Source organism: Hyperoodon ampullatus (assembly GCF_949752795.1).
Source record: "Hyperoodon ampullatus genome assembly, chromosome: 13".
Classification (NCBI taxonomy): Eukaryota; Metazoa; Chordata; class Mammalia; order Artiodactyla; family Ziphiidae; genus Hyperoodon; species Hyperoodon ampullatus.
This window is the reverse complement of record NC_136926.1, coordinates 29,715,385-29,736,828: the sequence shown is the minus strand read 5'-3', so window position 1 is coordinate 29,736,828 and position 21,444 is coordinate 29,715,385. Positions and strand designations below refer to the sequence as shown.

Sequence of the window (21,444 nt, the reverse complement as noted above, 5' to 3'; positions counted from 1 at the left end):
ACGATTCTGTGAAAGGGTCCTGGGAGGTGAGATCTAAAGACTTGAACGGTGAGCAGTTTCTTATAACATGTTGAGAGACTGTCCCTTTAAAGACACTGCCTCAGCCTTGTGTGTCAGCATCATATCTGACATGATGCATAGTCAGGTGACACACACTCTGGGGGGAAAGTGTCGTGGATCTTCCCACCAGTGACAGCAAGAGTGCAACACAAACTGTCCTGTCAAGGTGACATTTAGTCCAGACCAGGTGTCGGTCTAACAGGGACAGTGCATCCTAGCTTCATCCCACTGTCACCTTGTGAGAATGCAGGCCCAGTGTTGCCGGGTCTTGAATTTCCAGAATAAGAGGGAAATGCTCATTTTCATCTGAAACCTTATTTTTAACCATTGGCTCAAATTAATAAAACACAATCTATGTGCCTGCTGTGGCCCACAGGCCACCAAGTCTCACCTCCGTCGGATCTCTCCCAAGCTAAAGGGACATTTCCACAGGCCGAGCACTGGGCTGTATGGGCAGCGGCCCCAGGTCAACACCAGCAAAACGCAGTTGACAAGACTGGGTGTGGGATGAAAATATATAATCTGACTGAACACACAGCAAGCGAAGCCAGGTTCCCCATCCTTCAAGTGAATCTGCAGCTGAGCTCAAAGGGTCATGACACAGTCATGACAATAGATGCCATTGACTGTTCTTCCGCCTCTTTTGTTGACTATGACGTAAATTCTTGTTCACTACATTCTGATTGGAAAAGTATTCATTTGATATTATCCTTTTTCCCAGATAATTATGCAAATTAAAAATGGTCAACTGTGGTTAAGATTCATGTTTTTTGCTTCCTTCTATTATTTCCTGTTGTTTTCCTGTGTGTTTGGTCTTTCTCTGTCAGGAATACAACTCTCGAGATGGAAGCAGTCTCTGTGGGACACTTGCTGCCTTTCTCTTGTACTTGGCTGCTGGTAGAAACCAGAACGCTGGCTTGACCTCTGTGTCTCTAAGAGGAAGTACTTGGTACAGTCACAGAAAAACAGAATATTCTCCACTGGGAGGTTTTGATCACTTTTTTTCAGATAAATGTCTCTTTTCTTGAGTCATGCAGTGGACTTGAGCTGCATAGACCCCCAGGATGCCGCCCTTTCAGTTTGCTGCCTTGTCCTGCCCCAGCCTCCTGTAGTCCCATGGCTTTTAAACTCAGGAGAAATTCCAGATGCTCTGGCTGTGCCTTGGCTTTTCCAAACTCACATGCACAACACGTCCTTACAGCCCGGGGAGAAGATGCAGCCACAGCTTCTATATCACTCTATTGTATAAACTATCACCAGCATCCTGCAGACACAAAGCTCCCCATTTCAAATCAGTGGAGCAAGACTCAGGAAGTAGATGTGGCCCAAGGGATGGTGCAGTGAGAATGAGCAGGTGGGGCCGTGGACCTCCAAGGCCAGTGTGGACGGACCCTGAACCCACACCTCTCCTTAGAAGGAAGCACAGCCCAGGAGGGTTTAAGTTGGAGTTAATCCGTCATTGATGTGGGGATGGCCTGTGTTCAGAAGGATGTTGGGCCGTGTTTCGGGCCACCCACCTGTGAGTTCAGCAGCTCCTGCCCAGGGGGGTCAGCAGAGAGGCATCTCCGTGGCCTAGTGCAGAGACAAGGGCACCAGCGCCATCACGCCCAGTCCGCTGGCGGGACGGAGCAGGGCCTGGAGGAAGGGAGGCCGCATGGAGGTCACCAAAAGATCAAAGTACACTCATAGAATAGAGTTGTTTTTAAATGGGACCAGGGATTCTTTTTTTCCATTTTGAGGGGTTTGTCAGAAAACAGTGTATTAAGGTTGCACTTGGAGCAAATGCACAGCAAAACGCCCAGCATATTTTCCACCATTGAAACCCGGCACCTGCCCCACGCCAGCTGCATCCACAGTCTAGTCATGACGCCCCGTCAGCCTTCATGGTGTCCCCCTGGAAGGTGAGGTTGGGCCCTCTCATTTGGCTATTAGAGCTTTTCATGTACAAGGAAATTCCTTGCGCTGGAAGGAAGCAGCAAAACCCAGGGGGAGATGGCCGTTTTCTGTCCGTCCTTCCCTCCTGGGCCAGGAAGGATGGTTATGTAATTCTCTCTCTCAAAAGCTCTAAAAGTACCTGGTACTTTACTTTAGAATCATTTCTTAATTTAATGTAACAGCGTCCTACACACCAGCTATCCATTGATCAGTGCTGTCTGGCCGGAAAGGCGGGCAGAGACGCAGCTGGTCTGATGCACTTCCCTGCGCCCTAATGGAGGATGTTTATTTAATACTCAGACCCACTTCCCCCTTTGGCGGGTGGTGTTTTCTTAGAAGAAACTGCTCCCATTTGGGCTTGGGCACAATAACGATTCTGGATGGGCAGGGAAGGCCTGGAGCATAATAACCAGGGTTTAGACAAAAACATTCCAGTTCAGCCGGGAAAGGAAAGTATTCATATTCCTCTTCAGAAAAAAAAAAATCTAGTTACTTGCTTTCCTCATCTGTGAAATGGGATCATAAACCACCTTGTAGTATTTCTGCACCCAGCGGGGCCCCACCCATACTGGGAGAAAACATCCCCAGAGCATGCACCTGCAGAGCACTTGTTTCCAGAACAAAGAAAGGAATCCTACAGACTGACGTAAAAAGATGCCCGATTAAAACAGGCAAACAGGGCTTCCCTAGTGGCGCAGTGGTTGAGAGTCCGCCTGCCGATGCAGGGAACGCGCGTTCGTGCCCCGGTCCAGGAGGATCCCACATGCCACGGAGCGGCTGGGCCCGTGAGCCATGGCCGCTGAGCTTGTGCGTCCGGAGCCTGTGCTCCGCAACGGGAGAGGCCACAACAGTGAGAGGCCCACGTACCACAAAAAAAAAACAAAAAACAAAAAACAGGCAAACGGAATTCCCCAGTGGTCCAGTGGTTAGGACTCCGAGCTCTCACTGCCAGGGGCCCGGGTTCGATCCCTGGTCAGGGAACTAAGATCCCACAAGCTACAAGATGTGGCCAAAAAAACAAAAACGGGCAAATGACTTGGAGCTGACGGTACACAAAAGAAGATACGTGAAAAACCAGTACACTGCCAGCATGATTGGTCATCAAGGAAATGCAGATTAAAACCACAGACAGCAGTTCACTCCTACCAGGGTGGCCTACAGACCCACAGTTCCAGTGCTGACCAGGATATAAAACAGGGTCAGCAGACTTTCTCTATGAGGGGCAGGCCATAGGACCTAGTCAGCTCTGCTGCACCGTGCAGGCAGCCGTAGACCACACATAAGCACACGAGTGGGGCTGTGCTCCAATAAGACTGTATTTATAAATGCTTACATCTGAATTTCATGTAATTTTTAAATTTTTAAATCATGAAATACTATTCCTTTGATTTTTTTTTTCCCAATCACTTGTGGAGTCTTTGCTCACAGACTATGCAAAAACAGGCTGCAAACCGAAGTTTGCTGAGCCCTGATCTAGATGCCAAAGCCTCACTCTCTGTTGGTGGCACAAGGACAATTGTACAGTCACTTCCCAGAATTACTGGGTAGTTTTCTATGACATTAAACACACATCCTATGACCCAGCAATACCACTCCTAGGAATTTACAGCAGAAAAATGAAAATATGCATTTATTATAAGAAGTTATACAAAATGCTTCTATCTGCTTTATTCAAGATAGCAGAAAACTGGGAACAACTCAAATTGTCACTAACCAGAGAACGAATAAGCATACTGTGTATATTCATACAATGAAATACTCAACAATAAAAAAAGTACTGATTGATAACATAGCAACATGGATGGGATTTTTGAGTGTTATGTATACGTGCAAAAGAGTATCTACTTATGATTCTGTTTATACTGAATTCTAGAAGAGGTCAAGCCAGTCGATGGTAATAGAAATCAGAACAGTAGTTTCAGGGGTCAGATTTCTGGAAAAAGTCGTGAAGCACCTTTCTGGGGTCAAGTGAGAGCTTAACATTGTTTCTAACTGGTATCTGTTCTTGTCCCAAACCTCAAAGGTGCATTTTAAGATAAATGCATTTAATATTTTCTAAAATTATTTCTAAACTTAATTTCACCATTAATCTTTGAAAAAAGACATTGATTTCTTCATAATTTCTTCTGTTTCCTTACAGTGATGAAACGGACAGAAACATAGAGTTTTGCTATATCACTGTAAGAAAATGAAAATATTCCTGGATTCCTGTCTTAGACAGTGAGTTTCATGATGTATAATCCCAAGCACTATTGCAAGCTAAAGACTCTTAGGCATTTCGAAGGCAGGTTGTTTCCTTGGGAGCCCACAGGTAAGGGACAGTGATTTCTCCTCTCTTGGGAGAAACCATAGGCATCACTTAAAGTCCTGAGGTTTAAACACTGGTAGGGGTGGACCAGGGAGCAGATGAAATCTCAACAAGAAATGTCAGAACCACTAGTAGGGAAGAGATCTCAGGCATCAGAGTTTTGATTTGCTCTTTGGTCTTTGTACTGATAATTTGGTGTTTGGCAGCAAATACAATATTTAAGCCATATTTCTAAAATCCTGGAAATGACACCTAGGATGTGACGTTTGTGGGCTGGAAGGTTCACGTCCTCTAATGTGGAGAGATGGAGCGTTTTCTCCTGAGACGTGAGAGAGAACGAGATTCCCCGCCTAACGTCAGGCTGTTCTGAGGCCCTTCAGGACCCGACCACGTGTCTGCCATCGCGCGCGCATGTGTGTGTATGTCTCTGTGTGTCTGTGTGTGTGTGTCTGTGGGTGTGTCTGAGTGTGCATGTCTGTGTGTGCGTGTGTCTGTGTGTCTCTGTGTGTATGTGTGTGTGTCTGTGTGTGTGAAATATCACCAAGCACCGCCCCTTCACGTCACACCGTCTGTCTCAGTCCCTCTGTCCCTGCCATTTCTGCCCCCCCCACTGGTCCCTCTGCCTGGAGAAAACGGGTCCCCTTTTCTTGCACCTGCGTGAACGCGTCTTAGCTTCACATCTTGCCTTGTTGTTACTCTCTCTGTTGAGAAGCCTTATTTGATGCCCATTTTTTCCTTCCCTGGGCAGCTATTTCCTTCACAAAACTTACCCCATTTTGAATTACATTTTCATTCATGTGTTTGCTTAGCGTTGACGCCAGTAACCTCTTGGGGCCAGAGACCTCATCCTTCGCATTTCCTGCTGCGTCTCCAGTGTCCTGCACGTGCCTGAAGGCATGTTTTTCAGTAAAGGCGTGAATGTCAGGCTAAGGTCAGATGGTGACAGGCAAGTGTAAGCGCTGGCCCGGCAGGCGCCCTGTCCCCTCGTTCCCACCCCCGCTGCACCCCAGCAGGTGGGGACTGTAGGGTTGACCGAGGCTCTAGACCAAGACCACAGGGTCAAGTGGCAAACTTTTCTTTCTTTTTTTTTAGGAGGTTACTTTTAGTATTTCTTAATTGAGATACTGTTGACAGAAAACATTATATTAGTTTCAGTTGTACAACGAAATGATTCAGTATTTGTCTATATTGTGAAATGATCACAATAAATCTAGTTAACATCTGTCACCACACATAGTCACCCAAAAAATTGTGTGTAATGAAGACTTTTAAGATCTACTTTCTTAGCAACCTGCAAGTACACGATACAGTATTGTTAACTGTAGTCACCGTGCTGTACACTCCATTCCCAGGACGTATTTATTTTACAACTGGGAGTTTGTACCCTTTGTCCCCCTCCCCCCGTTTCTTGTGGCCCACTCCCCTCTACACACACGCGGACCCACCACACCAAAGCATCTATGCCGCCTGCTTGCTGGCTCCTTGGCTTCCCTTGGTCCTCTGCCCCTGGAATCCCCTCCCCCATTTTCAAAGGTCATCTCAGGTGTTACCTCCTCTTCCAAGCCTTTCCTGATCCCCTCTGTTGGAAGTGTCCACTCATTTTATATGTAACTCCCTTAAAATACCTTTCCTTCTGCTGTCGACATTCAGAAGTTTACCTGAAATCCACGATCAGACTGTATCCTATGGGAGTCACGTCCACTTTGGTTTATCTATTAATCCTCCATGCCACCTGGCAGAACCTGGCATAAAATAAATGGGAAATTATCGTTGACAAACAGAAATGAGAACGCAGAAATCCCGCCGTGCATTTTAATTCCAACCCAGAAAGATTGCCATCTGTTCTTTTCTTAATTGAAATATAATTCACATACCATGAAATTCACCCTTTTAAAAACTGTACAACTCAGCAGGTTTTTAGCGTATTCACAAGATTGTGAAACCATCACCATTACCTCATTCCAGAACATTTTCATCTTTCCAAAAAGAAGCCCCCTGCCGCTTAGTACTCACCCCTCCCCCTGCCACCCCTGACCACCACTGATCCACTTTCTCTCTTTATGGAAGTGTCTGTTCTGGACGTTTTGTGTAAAAAGTCACACAATATGTAGTCTTCTGTGTCTGGCTTCTTTCACTTAACAGGATGTTTTCACCCATATAACATGGACCAGCACTTCATTCCTTTTTATGGCCAAATAAAGTCCACCGTATGGATCTGCCACCTGTTACTTATTATCTATTCTTTCAGTTGGTAGATATAATAGCTAAAATGTGTGTTTCCACTTTTTAGCTATTATGACTAATGCTGCCGTGACTGTTCGTGTACAGGTTATTGTCTGGACATATGTTCTCATTTCTCTTGGGTGCATATCTGGGAGTGGAATGGCTTGGTCATATGGTAACTCTCTGTTTAACTTTTTGATGAACTACCAGACTGTTTTCCAAAGCAGCTGAATCACTTTACATTTTCACTAGCAACATGTGAGGGTTCCAATTTTTCCACATTCTCATCAATACCTGTTATTGTCCATCTTTTTTTTATTACAGCCATCTTAGTGGGCATGGAATGGTATGCACTGTGCTCTGGATTTGCATTTCCCTAATGACTAATGTTGCACATCTTTGGATGTGCTGATTGGCCATTTGTACATATCCCTTTGAGAAATGTCTGCTCAAATACTTTGTTCCTTTTGTAATTGGGTTATTTGTCTTTCTGTTGTTGCGTTGTAGTAGTTTCTTAAATATTCTGTCTGCTGGAGCCTTTTGTTCTTAACCACATGTAACTCTGCACCTTATGTCCTAACCTGCAGAATATCTGTTCAATAGTGAATAATGTCAAGTTTTGCCTCTATTTTTATAATTTTAATTGCCTTGTACAATTGCCTTGCAATATCCAGAGTCTTAATTCCAAGTTTCTAGATATGGACCTTACCAACATTTACATATTTATGGAGGGGTGGGTATGTGGAATTTTCTAAGATGGCAATATACTTTGAAACACTGTTTTATCAACGTAAATGTGAAATCAACAGAACCCGATAGTTTATGATGAACAGGATGATTTAACAGCAGTAACACAGAAATACAGGGACATGGCGGGGGGATGGAAAACAGCGGCCTTAGGAAGAGGGGAGGGAGGGAAGGGATGGGTAGGGGAGGTTGTGTATTTTGAAATAGGCGCGTTGTGAGTTTTGACTAACTGACACGTGAGAAATTACAAACAGAAAAGGAGAAAAGAAGCCGGGAAGGAAGCGAAGGTGGGGCCGGGCTGTGGGGACCCAGGGCCTCTCGAGGCGAGGCAGGTGCGCGCGGCCGGTCGTTCCTGCGGCGGTCGCCAGGTGGCGCTGCGGCGCGGGAAGTCCGATGGATGGGCAGCAGCTGCTCCCGGACCGCGGTCTGCACTGGCCGCCGGGCGGGCAGCGGGGAAACCGGCTTGTACTGAGCTCCCAGGTGTGAGTGGTCGTGCTGGGCGAGAGGTGAAGGCGAAGGATGCCCTGCCAGTGGCAGAGCGGCCCCTGGAGGGGGGGACCCCACCGACAGGGCCCTTACCTGCTCACACCTGCACACACCTGCAAGCGGCAGCATCCCCCAGTGGCGGTTAAAGCGGCGCCTCCTTTGTGTGGACCCTTTTCTCTCCTGGGAATAATTGTTCTGTGTGCCCGTGTGATTCTGTACATCCCCGGACAGGTCATGCATCTGTCCATTCTGCACGACTGTTCCCGCCATCTCTATCCCAGGGAGGGCACCCCGCCTCCTGACGACCACCGGTTCTAGTTTTGTCCGGCCTGTAATCAATTCTCCACGTAAAACTTGCCCCATCCCTGCCCTGCTTCTGACAACTTTGACTTCCGGCCGTCCTGGGGATAAAGAAGCATCCCTAACAGAACCCACAGCCGGACAGCGTGAGTCGTGACTCCTTGGGGCAACACCGGCCATGCCATCAGCACTGCATAAATACTCGGGGAGACCGATGATAAACTCCGCACAAACAAAATCCAGCTCGCCAGCAGGTAGGAAGGAAAGGAACCAAGAAATGAGTGAGAGGGGTTCTCGCTTCTCCATGACTGATGTTATGTTCCCTTCTCCCCCCCCCCTTTATTTATCTCTTAGTTGTTGGCATGGACACATGGTATTTCTATGTTTTTTCAGTGGCTTAGAAGTCACTCCTGTACTTAAATACCTTGGTGCTGAAATCATCCCAGATTTGGCCAAATGGGAGCCCCTTCTGTCTGGTCTTGTGTTCTCGGGAGGTGCCCCCAGCATTTGAAAGCACTTTCCTACTTTCTGGCATAACAATGCTCCAGATTTATCTGTGGCTCCCCTGCCCCCACCCCGGAATCTGCCGTTTCTCTGAGGAGGCCTGGCTCCTCTGGGTTGTGGGTGATACTGAAGACCAAGGCCTGGGCACTAGGTGCGCTCACCGCCACTGGCGTGTCTAATGCCTGGGTCTTTTCAGCAGACAGAACAAGGGAATAGATGCGTGTGGCACATGCACAGGCATACAGTGTACACACACACATATGTGCACATAATCACGGACACATACATACATACTCTAGACATCACGAACTCATTCCGATCACTACAATTCCAGTCCATCCCATGGGCGTGCCTTGCGTTTCGCCATTCCGTGTTTGTCCGTCCTCTTTCTCTCTGAAAATCCTGGTTCTCAGTAACCACCTCAATGCACCTGTCCACCTGCCCCGTCCTGTCATTCACGCACCTAAGGGTTTGGGATTTGCACTCAGTTTGAACCTCAGTCTTGAATTTATCTGTCGTCTAAATTCATCAAACGGTTCCTACTTAATGAGCAAATAAACCATAAACGGGAAATACAGACGATCCCTAGGCCCTGTCTCCCTTGTTCACAGCCCACGAGCTTCAGAAAGAGCCCGTGCAACCTTCCTGGGAAAGGCCCATAGTTCCCACCTATGATGGAGCAAGTTCATGTTCTGTTTAATTTCATATACAGGTTGACATTCTATTACAAGGGAAACTGTTGCTTTAGACTCTGTAACTGAGCCAAATTCTAAAAGAAACCAGTTGCTAAGGCAACTGAGTGAAGAGTTAATTAATTCATCAGTCATTATATGCAGATTTAATCTGCCTGTGTTAGCAAGGAGGTGGGCTTGTTTGATTTCTCATTTTGGAAGAGAAAACGGTGCGATTTTTTCCCCACCCGTCAGAGTTCCTTCTGGAAAGGGCTCAGGCTTTGGGATCAGACAGAGCTCCACCCCCATCAGGCCCCTGTGGAACCTTCGGACCAACAGCCTTCTCCACAAAGTGTGGATAATCTTGTAGCTGTTGCAATGATCTGATAAGATGAGCCACTAGAAATAGAGCACCTTTCAGTGTCTTTTTAAAAATAAGACGAAGGGGCTTCCCTGGTGGCGCAGTGGTTGAGAGTCCACCTGCCAATGCAGGGGACACAGGTTCGTGCCCTGGCCCGGGAAGATCCCACATGCCGCGGAGCGGCTGCGCCTGTGAGCCATGGCCGCTGAGCCTGCGCGTCCGGAGCCTGTGCTCCGCAACGGGAGAGGCCACAACAGTGAGAGGCCCGCGTACCGCAAAAGAAAAAAAGAAAAAAAAAAATAAGACGAAGGGTGACTTACAAAGGTTAACACAACATCGGTCTAAGGAAGGAAGTGACATTTTTCTTCACTTGTATAATTGACTACACACCCCTATGTGCTCCCACTGTAATCTCTACAGAATCCCGAGGACTTGATTGCACGTCTGCCCCTCTCTCCTAGCCGATTAAACTGCTTGCGATCAGGGACAAGGTCGAGTTCGTCCTTGTAATCTCAAGGCTACGTGTGTGTAGGATTCAAAAAATGCTCTTTGGTGAGTGAATGATGGAAACTCACCGCTTTACAGGCGCCCCTGGAGCCTCCTTCTGACTCCAGGGTCTGCATCGCCACCTGCTGGTCAGAACTATAACTGCAGTAGATGTTTGTAAAGGAGGAATTGAAGTCACGTGGCTGTAATCGGAAGCCTCAAAACGAATAGCGGGAAACCACCGGAGAGAAGGATTTCTCTCTTCAACCACGGTCATGATGAAGACCCTAAATGTAAATTTTTTTGTCTTTTTGTGGTTAAATATACATAACGTATAATTGACCATCTTAACCATTTTTAAGCACACAGCTCAGTGGCGGTTAAGTACATTCTTGTTGTGCAACCATCACCTCCATCATCTCCAGAATTTTTCATCTTCCCAAACCAGAAGTCCGCCCCCATCAAACATCGGCTCCCCCTCCCCGTCCACCACTCCCTGGTAACCATCATCCTACTTTCTAATGTATTCAGTGACCACCTCGCGTTTTCACACCAAAACTAAACCCCTGTCTTCGTCACTGAGTTGCGTCTTCCAATGAGGATATTTCAGTCCTGGGTTTTTGGACACAGGGTGAAGTCGAAGACAGTTAACCTACCTTTCCTTCTCATTCGCTATTTGGGTTTTTTAAGCCACCAGTTAAAAAGACTGCATCCCGGGTTTCCCTGGTGGCGCAGTGGTTGAGAGTCCGCCTGCCGATGCAGGGGACACAGGTTCGTGCCCCGGTCCGGGAAGATCCCACGTGCCGCGGAGCAGCTGGGCCCATGAGCCATGGCCACTGAGCCTGCGCGTCTGGAGCCTGTGCTCCGCAATGGGAGAGGCCACAACAGTGAGAGGCCCGCATACCGCAAAAAAAAAAAAAAGACTGCATCCCTACCCTTTATGGATGGCACTTCTGAAAGCTCCTTAATACTACGTTGCTGTAGGAGTAGGGGGAAAAAAAGAAATTAATTCAGTAAATTCTAAAATATTTGATTGCAGAGTGCTATGTACAGAAAGGGAATGTTGAAAACGTTTCCCTAACTTTTCTATTTAAAAATTTTAAAAAATTCACAAGATTTTTAAAGTGTGTTGTGATTAGGTCATGGGGTGAGCTTGCTGCTGAGAATGAAAATAATCCACACAGACCATTTCCACCGAGACACTAAGAAAGGAAAGAGAGAAAACAACTAACTGCAAGGTGTTAAATGACAGGAAGCAGCACGAGGGCCGTGTGCACACAGGCCACTCCGCCGCCTCGGCTCCCGCTCCACCAAGTTTGTTTACAAAACTGGGCGCAGCTTTTCGTTTCTTCGCCCTGGTCACTGAATTGAGTGAGGGTTTGCCTCTCCCACTCTGCTTTGTTCCTCTTTAAAATCTTTCAATGTACCTGCTCCAAATGCCTTAGAGTGCAGTTTTAACCTTTATTAACCTTTACAGTATAAAATGCTAGACCAGTTATTAACGTTTTAAAACATTGATTTTTTTAAATTAAATTCAATATGTCCGCTATCTCATGCCAGACAGCATTCTAGTCACTTTTCAAACTGGCTCAGCATCTCCTGGATCCAGGCCTGTAGTGATGTGAAACAGTTCCTTTGAATTTTTCATCTTGTTAATTAAATTTCTGTGGAGGTCCTCCTTATAACGGGAGACAAATTTTGTTCTCATTGTTATCAACAAGGACTTGGGTCCAGCTAACCAGAGAACAGCTGTGATCTTTTCGACATTTGCCAACTTCAATCAGAGGGGCTCAAACAAAAACAGATTTCAAAATCGTTATTCAAAATTCACAAAACTAAGTACAAAAGAAATTCAAATAATTCAATTGTCAAATGCACTAAGACTTCTGAGACACCTTGTCTTAAACATCAACAAGAGCAGGAAAACACCACTTTGTTTTACGTTTGTCTTTCGCCCCAAACTTTGTGCCTTCCCAACCCTTCTTGCTGCCCAGGGCGTCCCCCGCCCGGCCGCCCCCTCTGCTGGCAGCGCGCTGCCGGCGGCCCTTCGCCTCCGCAGGTGGGTGTGCGCTGCGCGAGTGGTGCTGATGCTGCGCTGCCGTTGCCTAGCGACAGATGCCGGCACTGCCAGCTCCAGGCTGCTCCCCAACAGCGCCGCTCCCGCGCTCCAGGTGAGCCAGCAGGGATTCTGGATTCTGATCCCAGGGTTCCAAACTCAAATGAGGATCGTTTTCCCAGACCAGACTAGGAAAAGGCCAGGTGACTGGGTTTTTTTTTTTAAAGTGTCTTGAGCTCCTACCTGATAATAGACTATGTAAAGATGGGCTTGGCATTTCTCATCAGAAAGGTTGCATCGCTGTGTAGGCACGTTGCTTTTACGTTTTGGAGTGGTTAGCAGTGTTCTGTGCACTTACAGTGCAGACGCTGCAGCCAGGCTGCAAGGGTTTAGATCCCAGACACACCTCTTATGCACCCTCTAACATTCTGTAAAATAACGGTCGCAGTAGTTCCTTTTAGGGTTATTGCAAATACTAAATAAATTGCTCCATGGAAAGAATTTAACCCAGGGCCAGTAATCACTGGATAAGTCGTAGAAACGAGTTATTTTAACCCTAATTCCTAGATATGAACAAGTGAAAACCTTTTGCTATGTTTTCAGGGTTCCAGGTTCTAACTTTTTTCTCCCTTTATAAGTTTGGTGGGATTTGTTTTGTCCCCTTTTCTTCCAGCTAACAATTTATAGAAACCTTGGCATTAAAAAAGAGACAAATCTTTTAAAACATCCCACCGCACTCTGCTATTTTTGTACACCTGTTCTCGCCTCCGACTGCCCCGTCAGCCACCGAACAGGCCACGTGGATGTTGCTGTAGGTGAATGCTTGTGTTAACACAAGGAGTGAGGCCTCACAACAGTGCTAAACAGTGTCCCTCCACAAGCTAAAACTCTTATCCAGCTCAGAATATGGCATGGCACTGCGTGTTTGCTTCTGCTGTGTCAAGAAGAGACACTACTGCTTTTGTTTTTTAAAGAGTATTCTTATTTGGATACAGTACTAAACTGGACAAGTATTTTATGAATTTAAAATCTGATCATCAAATTCCTTTCATGAGAACCCACACTTGGAGCGGGAGTTATCTTTGGCCTTCATGAATTTGTTCATCCATCAAACAAAGACTCAAGGGGCATCTCCCTGGGCCAGGCACTGAACTGGGCACAACCCAGCAGGTGTGAAGTGCAGGCTCCGCCCCGGCCCTCACTGGGTCCCGAGTCCAGTGAACATTTGAAAGAGCAGCAAACAAACCATTACAATGTAAAGTGCTGTGAGATGCTGGAGAACAGAGAAGGGGGCCTGGCCCTAACTGTGGAAGCAGTGGTGAGGCAGGAAGGGTGACTAAGAGTTGGTCAAGTGAAGAAGGGGCCACACGTCTCCCAGAGAGTGAAGCAGCGCATGCACCCACGCCATGCACTCGGGTGTCCATGTGCAAGGGGTCAAAGGGGGCCTGGGGCAGCGCCAGGAAGGGGGGACATGAGAGCTGAAGCTGAGGAGTTTACACGGACCCAGTCTTGATGGACCGTGGCTCGTGGCTTGGCAGTGGTGGGGACAGTGATGTAGTGAGATTTGCATTGTCACTGTGGCAGCACTGTGCAGGTGGGCCAGAATATGTGAGCAGGAGGCCACTTGTGACATCCAGCCTGGACAGTGACCATGGCAATGGCAGATGGGGTGGAAAGAACAGGAACGATGTTTAGGAAACAGACCCAAAGGAACACGGTAACTGGGTTTGCAAGAAGGAAAAGTAGTCAGGAATGACTGCCATGTTCTGGTTGGGAAAATCAGGGGCCTTATTCACAGAGAGAGAGAGGAGCGTGCTGGGGTTTGGGTGGGCACGGAGAGGAGATCCTGGAGGCACGGAGGTGGAGGTGTGCTTGCCGCACTGGTGGTCAGGAGGGTGGGCTGGGCTGGAGGTCTGGTGTGGCTGTCGTCAGAGCCTCGTGTGCGGAGGACGGGGGAGGCAGTCAGCCCCCGAGGGCAGGGCATTAAGGGGACAAGGGCTGTGCTGGGTCTGAGCCTCCTCTCCAGGTGGAGAGTGGGCGGGAAATCCAAAGGCCACGTCGGGGAAGCCGAAGGACCGGGGAGACTCCAGGAGGGTCAGAGAAGGTAAAGACCACAGTTCCTGGGTGAAGTCTGACCCCGGGGGTCCACTGATGACCCCGTGAGAGTATTTCAGTGAAGCAGGTGGGCCGAAGCCAGGTGCCGGGACCTGAGGCGTGAACAGGAGGTGGGGAAGGGCAAAGGGAGTCAGATCCCGGTTTTAACTCGGAGCCGGTCGGTGGGCAGGAGGACACGGCGGGGCTGACGCAGGGCCTGAGGCTGTAGGATGGGCTGTCAAATGGGACGGAGTTGAACGTGTTTGTCCGTCCGACGGAACAATCCGTAGAGAAGGGAGGAGAAGAGAGCGGGGAGGCGGGGGAGGCCCGCGGGGCCCAGGGCGCAGGGGCAGGGGCGGCGGAGACCGCGGTCCGTGCAGGAGGCCAGGCGTGATGACCGCGAGGGAATACGGTGGAGCCGGAGGGGAGTGGGGACTTGACGGCGGTGCCAGGGCCCCTGGCCTGGAGACCCGAAACTGGTACCAGTGACGTACCGGGAGGCGACCTCCGCGGTCACGGCTCTGCGCCCCCCAAGTCCAGCAGCGCGGATGGGGAGCGACGGGCACCCGCTCAACAGGTGGAAACCAGCAGCCTCCCTCACTGGTTCCGGCAGCGGTGCCAGGCTCGGGGCCACGGCGGCTTCCAGAAAAGTAGCAAAGCTGCTCAGAGCGCGCAGAGGAGAGCCGGGGGCGGGAGGTACACAGGAGGCTGCGGGAGGAGGCGTGGGTGCGCTGGAACCGTCTAGAACGGTAACGGGGGGAGGCGGGGTGCCCGAGCCCGGCACGGACCCTCCCCCTGATAGAATATGCATGATCATGCGCGAGGCCTCGCCCGCCGGGAGCTGGAGGCGGCGCGGGATCCGGGAGCGCACGCCCAGACCTGGTGCCGCTCGGGCTGCGAGGGAGCCGCGCGCCGCGTTCGGACCGCAAGCGGGTGAGCCTCCGCGGGGGCCCTTCGAGGGCGGCCGCCACCCCTCCAGACCCCGGGACCCGCGGCCTAGCCGCCCCCGAGCTGTCTACCCCGCCGCGCCGCGGAGAGGCCCTAGGGGCTCGGACCCGGGATGGGGCGCGGGTGGCCGGCGGGTGTTCGCAGTTATTGGCGGGGACCCGGTGCGCTCCGTCCCTCCGCGCCGCGTTCGGCCGCCACCGGCGGGGCCCAGGCACCGGGCCGAGCGTGCCTGCTCGGGGTCCCCCCGGGCAGCGCATCGGGCGCGGGGCGAGGGGAGGGCCAGCGCCACCCCGCTGGCTCCAGCGGCCCCACCGCTCTTGGCCCCGTCTCCGCTCACTGCTGTTTATCCAGCACATAATTCTAAACAAGTGTCTTTAAAAAGTAGTTGGCTCCGCGCGTCTTCCTTGTGTCCTGCGTCGAGAGTTCGCGGCGGGGAGGGGGAGGGAGAAGAAACGCCTGTTCGGATCGGAAAACACCGAGAGACCTGAGCATCTCTTTCAGCAGCGAGGAAGAGGGGCCGCCGCAGGATCCATACACACCTACAACTCTCTCTACTTTTGTGCAATTCCTAACTGCGCCTGACGTCCACGCAAGCGGTCAGGCATGGGGTGTTTGGGCAACAGCAAGACGCCAGAAGACCAGGGCGTCGATGAAAAGGAAAGACGCGAGGCCAACAAAAAGATCGAGAAGCAGTTGCAGAAGGAGCGCCTGGCTTACAAAGCGACTCACCGCCTTCTGCTACTGGGTAAGGCGGGGGGCGCGCGGCGGCGCCCGGCCCGAGCGGAGCGCACGGCCCGGGGCGCACGGCCTGGAGCGCGGAGAGGGCCGGGCGGGCAGGGCCCGCGCCCCCGCAGATAGCGAGAGCGCACCTGAAAACGCCCGCGTGGGGGCAGGACACTAGTTCAGTCTCGGTTGGCGTGAGAGATGGCTACGGTCCCTGGCCACAGATCACAGCATTCTCTCTGTTTGTTTGTAGGGGCTGGTGAGTCTGGGAAAAGCACTATCGTCAAACAAATGAGGATCCTGCATGTCAATGGATTTAATCCCGAGTAAGGAATGACCGATTTCGGGTTTGTTTCCCAACTGCATGCAAATTTTGTCACTGGTCTCCCGGCCTCCCCAAAGTGTTTTCTCTAAACAGTTAATTTGATCTTTGAGTCGACCTTTGGCGGGGGGGATATAGAAGTAAGTTGTTGAATTTGGCATATTTAGGCAAATCCTTCTTCTGGTAGTGTCTACATCAAAATAAAATAACTTAACAATATATGATTTATTAAATACTCTTGAGGTATTGATCTGCATTATTCATATTACGCTGAGCACACTTAACCAATGTGTCTATATATACTTCTCTCTATATCATTTGTCTGCATCTATTTCAATCAACATATGGATAGATTCAAATAAAATATATTTACAGGTGTAGCCCTGTAGTTTTTATATGCAATAGTCATGATGATTTTGCCATGTTACGTAAAACCTGTGTTGTTGTCTAGAGCTAGAGATTGTGGTGTGTGCACGTTTGTTTAGAGTCCAAACCAGAAAAGGTGGATGTTTTCCTTTTCCACATAAAAAACTGCGCTGTTGTCCTGGGGCTGATGTTGACCTCTGGTAGTACCATTGTAGACCCCCTGCAGCTGGGAATTTAAAATCCCACTCAACTGATTTGGGGCAATGTGTAAAGTTAATTAATAACCATTCTGTTTTCATACAGGGAGAAGAAACAGAAAATTCTGGACATCCGGAAAAACGTTAAGGATGCTATTGTGGTAAGGATTTTTTTTTTTTTTTTTTTGGCCTTGCCGTGCAGCATGCAGGATCTTAGTTTCCCGACCACCCATGCGCCCTGCAGTGGAAGCCACTGGACTGCCAGGGAAATCCCAGGAATTTTAAAAAATATTTGTTCAGTAGTAAGGTTGCATCCTCTGCTCCCTCAAACTGCGTAGACAGAAATTATGCACTAGATTACCACACATGGAGCCTATATGGTTTATTTTTATCCATGTATCTTTTTCCTTCACTCCACTTTAGACAATTGTTTCGGCGATGAGTACTATAATTCCCCCAGTTCCACTGGCCAACCCAGAAAACCAGTTTCGATCAGACTATATCAAGAGCATAGCCCCCATCACTGACTTTGAATATTCCCAGGTAAGTAAATCCTTACTGAAATATTTTAAATGGTGCAAGGTGGAACAGTTTTTTAACGAGGTGGCTTACTGAGAACCAACGTTAATATTATTTCACCTTTGACTTTCTTCAAAATCTAGCTCTCTGCTTAGGAGAAGTGCTTCCCTCCATACCCAAATATTAACATGTGTTAAAAATATTAAAGACAATAAGATTGTAAGAAATGCTTTTATGAGTATATCGGTGGGGGTGATGATCAGGAAGACAGCATACCTCTAAGAAATATTGGTAGTACTTTTTCCTGTGTGTATTCCTAAATTAACAATTAAGCCGTTTCCCAGATAACAAAAAAGTAGAAATTACACAAGCAGAGAGAAAGGCTTTATGGTATGTGACTGCATCCTTGGGAGTAATAGAACAGAATTCAGTTCACTCTTAAGACATGCATCCTTCAGCTCAAATGAGCGGCGCATGCCAGCTGTAGGTCATACATGGATCACTTCTGAATGTTGACTGTATCCTGGGAAAATGTGATTTACTTCCGATCTGCAGGACTTAGGGCTGCTTTTCTAATCACTTGGATGGCAATGTTGCTTATGCGAAAGGGTGTTATGAATGTGAGTTTTCTCTTGTTTGGTGGACATACGTTTCTTTAAAATATTGTTATTGGGTAATTTGATTAAACATGTCTTGAAGGGGAAAATAGTTGTTCAATTTCTCAGAATATCATTTTTGTTAACGGTTGAGCCCACAGAGCATGTGTGTGTGTGCATGTGTATCCCTCCAAAACAGTATTTCAAGGTCTCCACTGCCTGGCATGGTGGTCTTGAGACATTTTTCATTCTCAGAATCCTCTTTTCTGAGGGAAGCTGATGCAGGACACAGTGTGTAAGACAGATGGGCCCATGTGCCCCTCCCCTCCCCTTCAGTAGAACACACCTGCCCTGTAGGCTCTGTATCCAGATGGCGGATAAGAATTACGTTTTAAAGCTTTTTTTTTTGCATCCTCTCATGTGATTTTTGTTTCTGATAAGCATTCCCATGTAGCCAGTGAAACTCCTAGAATTTCTAAAAAGACAGAGGTAGCGATGGCGAACTACCTAGAAAAGGGGGCCATGCCAGCTGGTGTGGCAGGCACACTGTTTTTAATTTAACTGTGTCTTTAGCTGAGTGGCATGGAGGGGGCTCAAGGAGATGATGGGGGGCCAAAGCCGTGCTTCAGCCAACTGGAGCTCTGGGTCCTCCCAGCTCACTGTGATGATTTACATATTGGAAAAGTCACCCAAGACTGCAAGGTCCTAGCTGAAATCAGGTTGTTCTTATTCAACTTCAGATTTACACATTTATAGACACGTATTTGAGTTCTAAATTTTGTCCTGCATGCTTGCCTAAAAGTCACCATAAAACATTCCTATGTGGTTCTGATGAAGGGAAAAGGTATTCTTAGCATATAAAGAGAAATTAGCATCAAGATGTATCGATCTGTCACACCTTATTTCTTCTGTTTATGACAAACTCACACGTAACAAGAGCTCCCAGATTCTATCTGAAATCCAGTAACTCCCATGTGGGTTACTAAGGAATCCAAAACACCTAATTTGCAAATGTGTTTTTGAGGTATAGCATGATTTTTAATAAAAAAATAAAACTCAAGAAACCATTTGCATTGAAGGCATGTATTTTCGTATAGATATGTTGAGGCTACTTAAAAATGATTATTGGAAACCATAATTAACTATTAATAAAATAAAAGAGAATTGGGAACCAGCAGATGCAAATGCAATTATAATACTTTTTCAGAGGTAATACTTTTTTTGGTAGTTTTTTTATTTTTTTTCTTGTGGTATGTGGGCCTCTCACTGTTGTGGCCTCTCCCGCTGCGGAGCACAGGCTCCGGACGCACAGGCTCCGGACGCACAGGCCCAGCGGCCATGGCTCACGGGCCCAGCCGCTCCGCGGCATGTGGGATCCTCCCAGACCGGGGCACGAACCCGTTTCCCCTGCATCGGCAGGCGGACTCTCAACCACCGCGCCACCAGGGAAGCCCTTTTTGGTAGTTTTTAAACCTACATTCTGTTGTCATACGTGTCTCTGTCCATGTCAAGTGAGATTATGTTTACAACTGAGCCTATGCTTATATAAATGAGGAAATTAATATCTAATATATAACTTTCTTCCTGAAAATTGTGTTTTAAGGTGCACACAGTTTTCAATAACACTTATTCTATAGTACTCTGAAATATTCATCACTTATATCATTAGATTAAATAGTTCTTGAATTTATGTTTTGATGATCCCCTTGAGTGACGTTAAGACAAATCTCTGACTTATATACTAATAACACTTGGTACATTTGAAGACAATTAACTTTTGTTTAAAGAAAATGTCTATTGTAAAAATCATAAAAATAGAGCTAACTCAAGTATTTCAATAGTAAACATAACACGAATTTACAAAGTCTAGTACTTTTTTTTGGATTAAATCCTTGAGAAAGTCTGTGTCACAATCCAATTCCTTGAGGATCTTGTTTATTTTCCTGTAGATCGAGAACAATTTTTGAACCAAATGTGTCCTATCATTAAAAGTTAATTTCAGAGTTATTTAATTTTAGAAGGAAAACTTAGAAGAATGTTTAAGATCCTTCTTTATTATTAAGAATTTGAGATTCTACGTGAGATTACTCTTTATAATGAAAAATCTACAGTATCTTAGTGGAATCATAAGAATTTCCTCTAAGAGTGTCACAGTTGGGTTTACTCTTCACATTGCCTCCTACTTGAATTTCAGTTGGATTATAGAAAGAAGAGTGAGGCTGGCGGGTGGCCTGCCTAGGGGACGGTGCCGGGGGAAGTCAGGGCCAGCATCAGGGGCCAGATCTCGCTGGCCTCTTAGGCCTGGTCTGTCCCGACCTGGGAGGGCTCTGGAGCCTTCTCAGAGGGGATTTTCATGACCTGAGTGTTTTATCAAGGTCGCTCTGGCCTTTGGCGGAGACGGGCTCTGGGGAAGAAGAGGTGACTCCTGTGACAGTCCGGATGGCAAACACCGGGGCAGCCTGGGTGGCCTGGGATGGCTCACTGGCCGTTGCCTGTTCACAGTGTTTTGCTCGTGAGCACACCAGATCACCTCCCCTCTGGACAGGGCTCCACCCGGGACCCCTTCCTGGGATGGCACCCCGTCTGTTCACCCAGCCCGTCTACACGGGAAGTGGTAGGAAATACACAGGCTCAGGTGGTGGTCCTGAGAGAACGCACATCACCTGATCATTTACAAAGTGGGAAAATATTGTGGTTGCCCCCGCACTTCCCAAAACTCTTCGCACAATACCGGACAAAATCACTGATGGATTAAATTGGAGTATTAACTCGTTTGTTTGGTATTTTCTTCCCAAAATGTGGTTATTTTATTAGCTCCCTTAAAAGTGTGTTTTGCTGGCATTTTTAAGGGTCAGTGGATAAGTGAGGCTTAGTGAGAAATGTGAAAGTGGTCCGGTCAGTCAGTACTCTGTTATCACCACCCGTTTCCTAAGTGAATGTTTATCAGAATCGCATGTGGTCACACACCCGGAGAGCAGGCGTTACTCTTCCCAGCAAACATTTGCTTGAGGTGCAGGCCGGCTCGCCAGAACGGACCTGGCCTTCCCCGGGAGCCTGCCTGCCCACCGTGGGCCTTGGCTCCACTTCAGAGCAAGTTGTGACCTGGAGCAAGAGGCCTCCCACTCGGCGAACAACAGGGTGGGAGCTGGGCTTCCTGGGGCAGCGCTGCGGAGGGCGATGGGCTGGGAGCCCTGCCAGGTGCCAGTGCCAGTGGCTCCCAGCTGCCCCTCCTCTGGGGAGTATATGCAGAATCCTGATTCACACCATCCAGGCTAGTGGTTTTCCTTGTGATATTTTAAGCAACTGAACCCTCTCGCTCCCCCACCCCAAAAAGCCTTTGAAGCCCACCGTACAAGTCAGGTAGGAGTGCCCAGGCCGCAGCCCCACGGGGACCCCCGGCATCTGCCCTGGACCCCACCAAGCACCGTCGGAAACCACAGGGGGGTGGAGTGGCGGGTGGCGCCGGAGCCAGACCACCTGGGCCCAGATCAGACCCATGGCTGGATCTCAGCAGTGTCCCCAACGCCTCCCAGCCTGCCTGG

General features: G+C 48.4%; 1 protein-coding gene across 1 annotated transcript in view; it reads left to right on the top strand.

Annotated features, from left to right (window-relative positions):
• Positions 1-15,782: 15,782 nt before the first annotated feature.
• The window catches only part of GNAL (G protein subunit alpha L), a gene marked incomplete at both ends in the record, with an annotated part of 68,262 nt that continues 62,600 nt past the window's right edge, over positions 15,783-21,444 (top strand). The window contains 4 exons of the mRNA XM_079717622.1: positions 15,783-15,924; positions 16,156-16,228; positions 16,894-16,948; positions 17,211-17,330. Coding sequence (XP_079573748.1) covers positions 15,783-15,924; positions 16,156-16,228; positions 16,894-16,948; positions 17,211-17,330 — 390 coding nt within the window. The remainder of the gene's footprint in view (positions 15,925-16,155; positions 16,229-16,893; positions 16,949-17,210; positions 17,331-21,444) is intronic.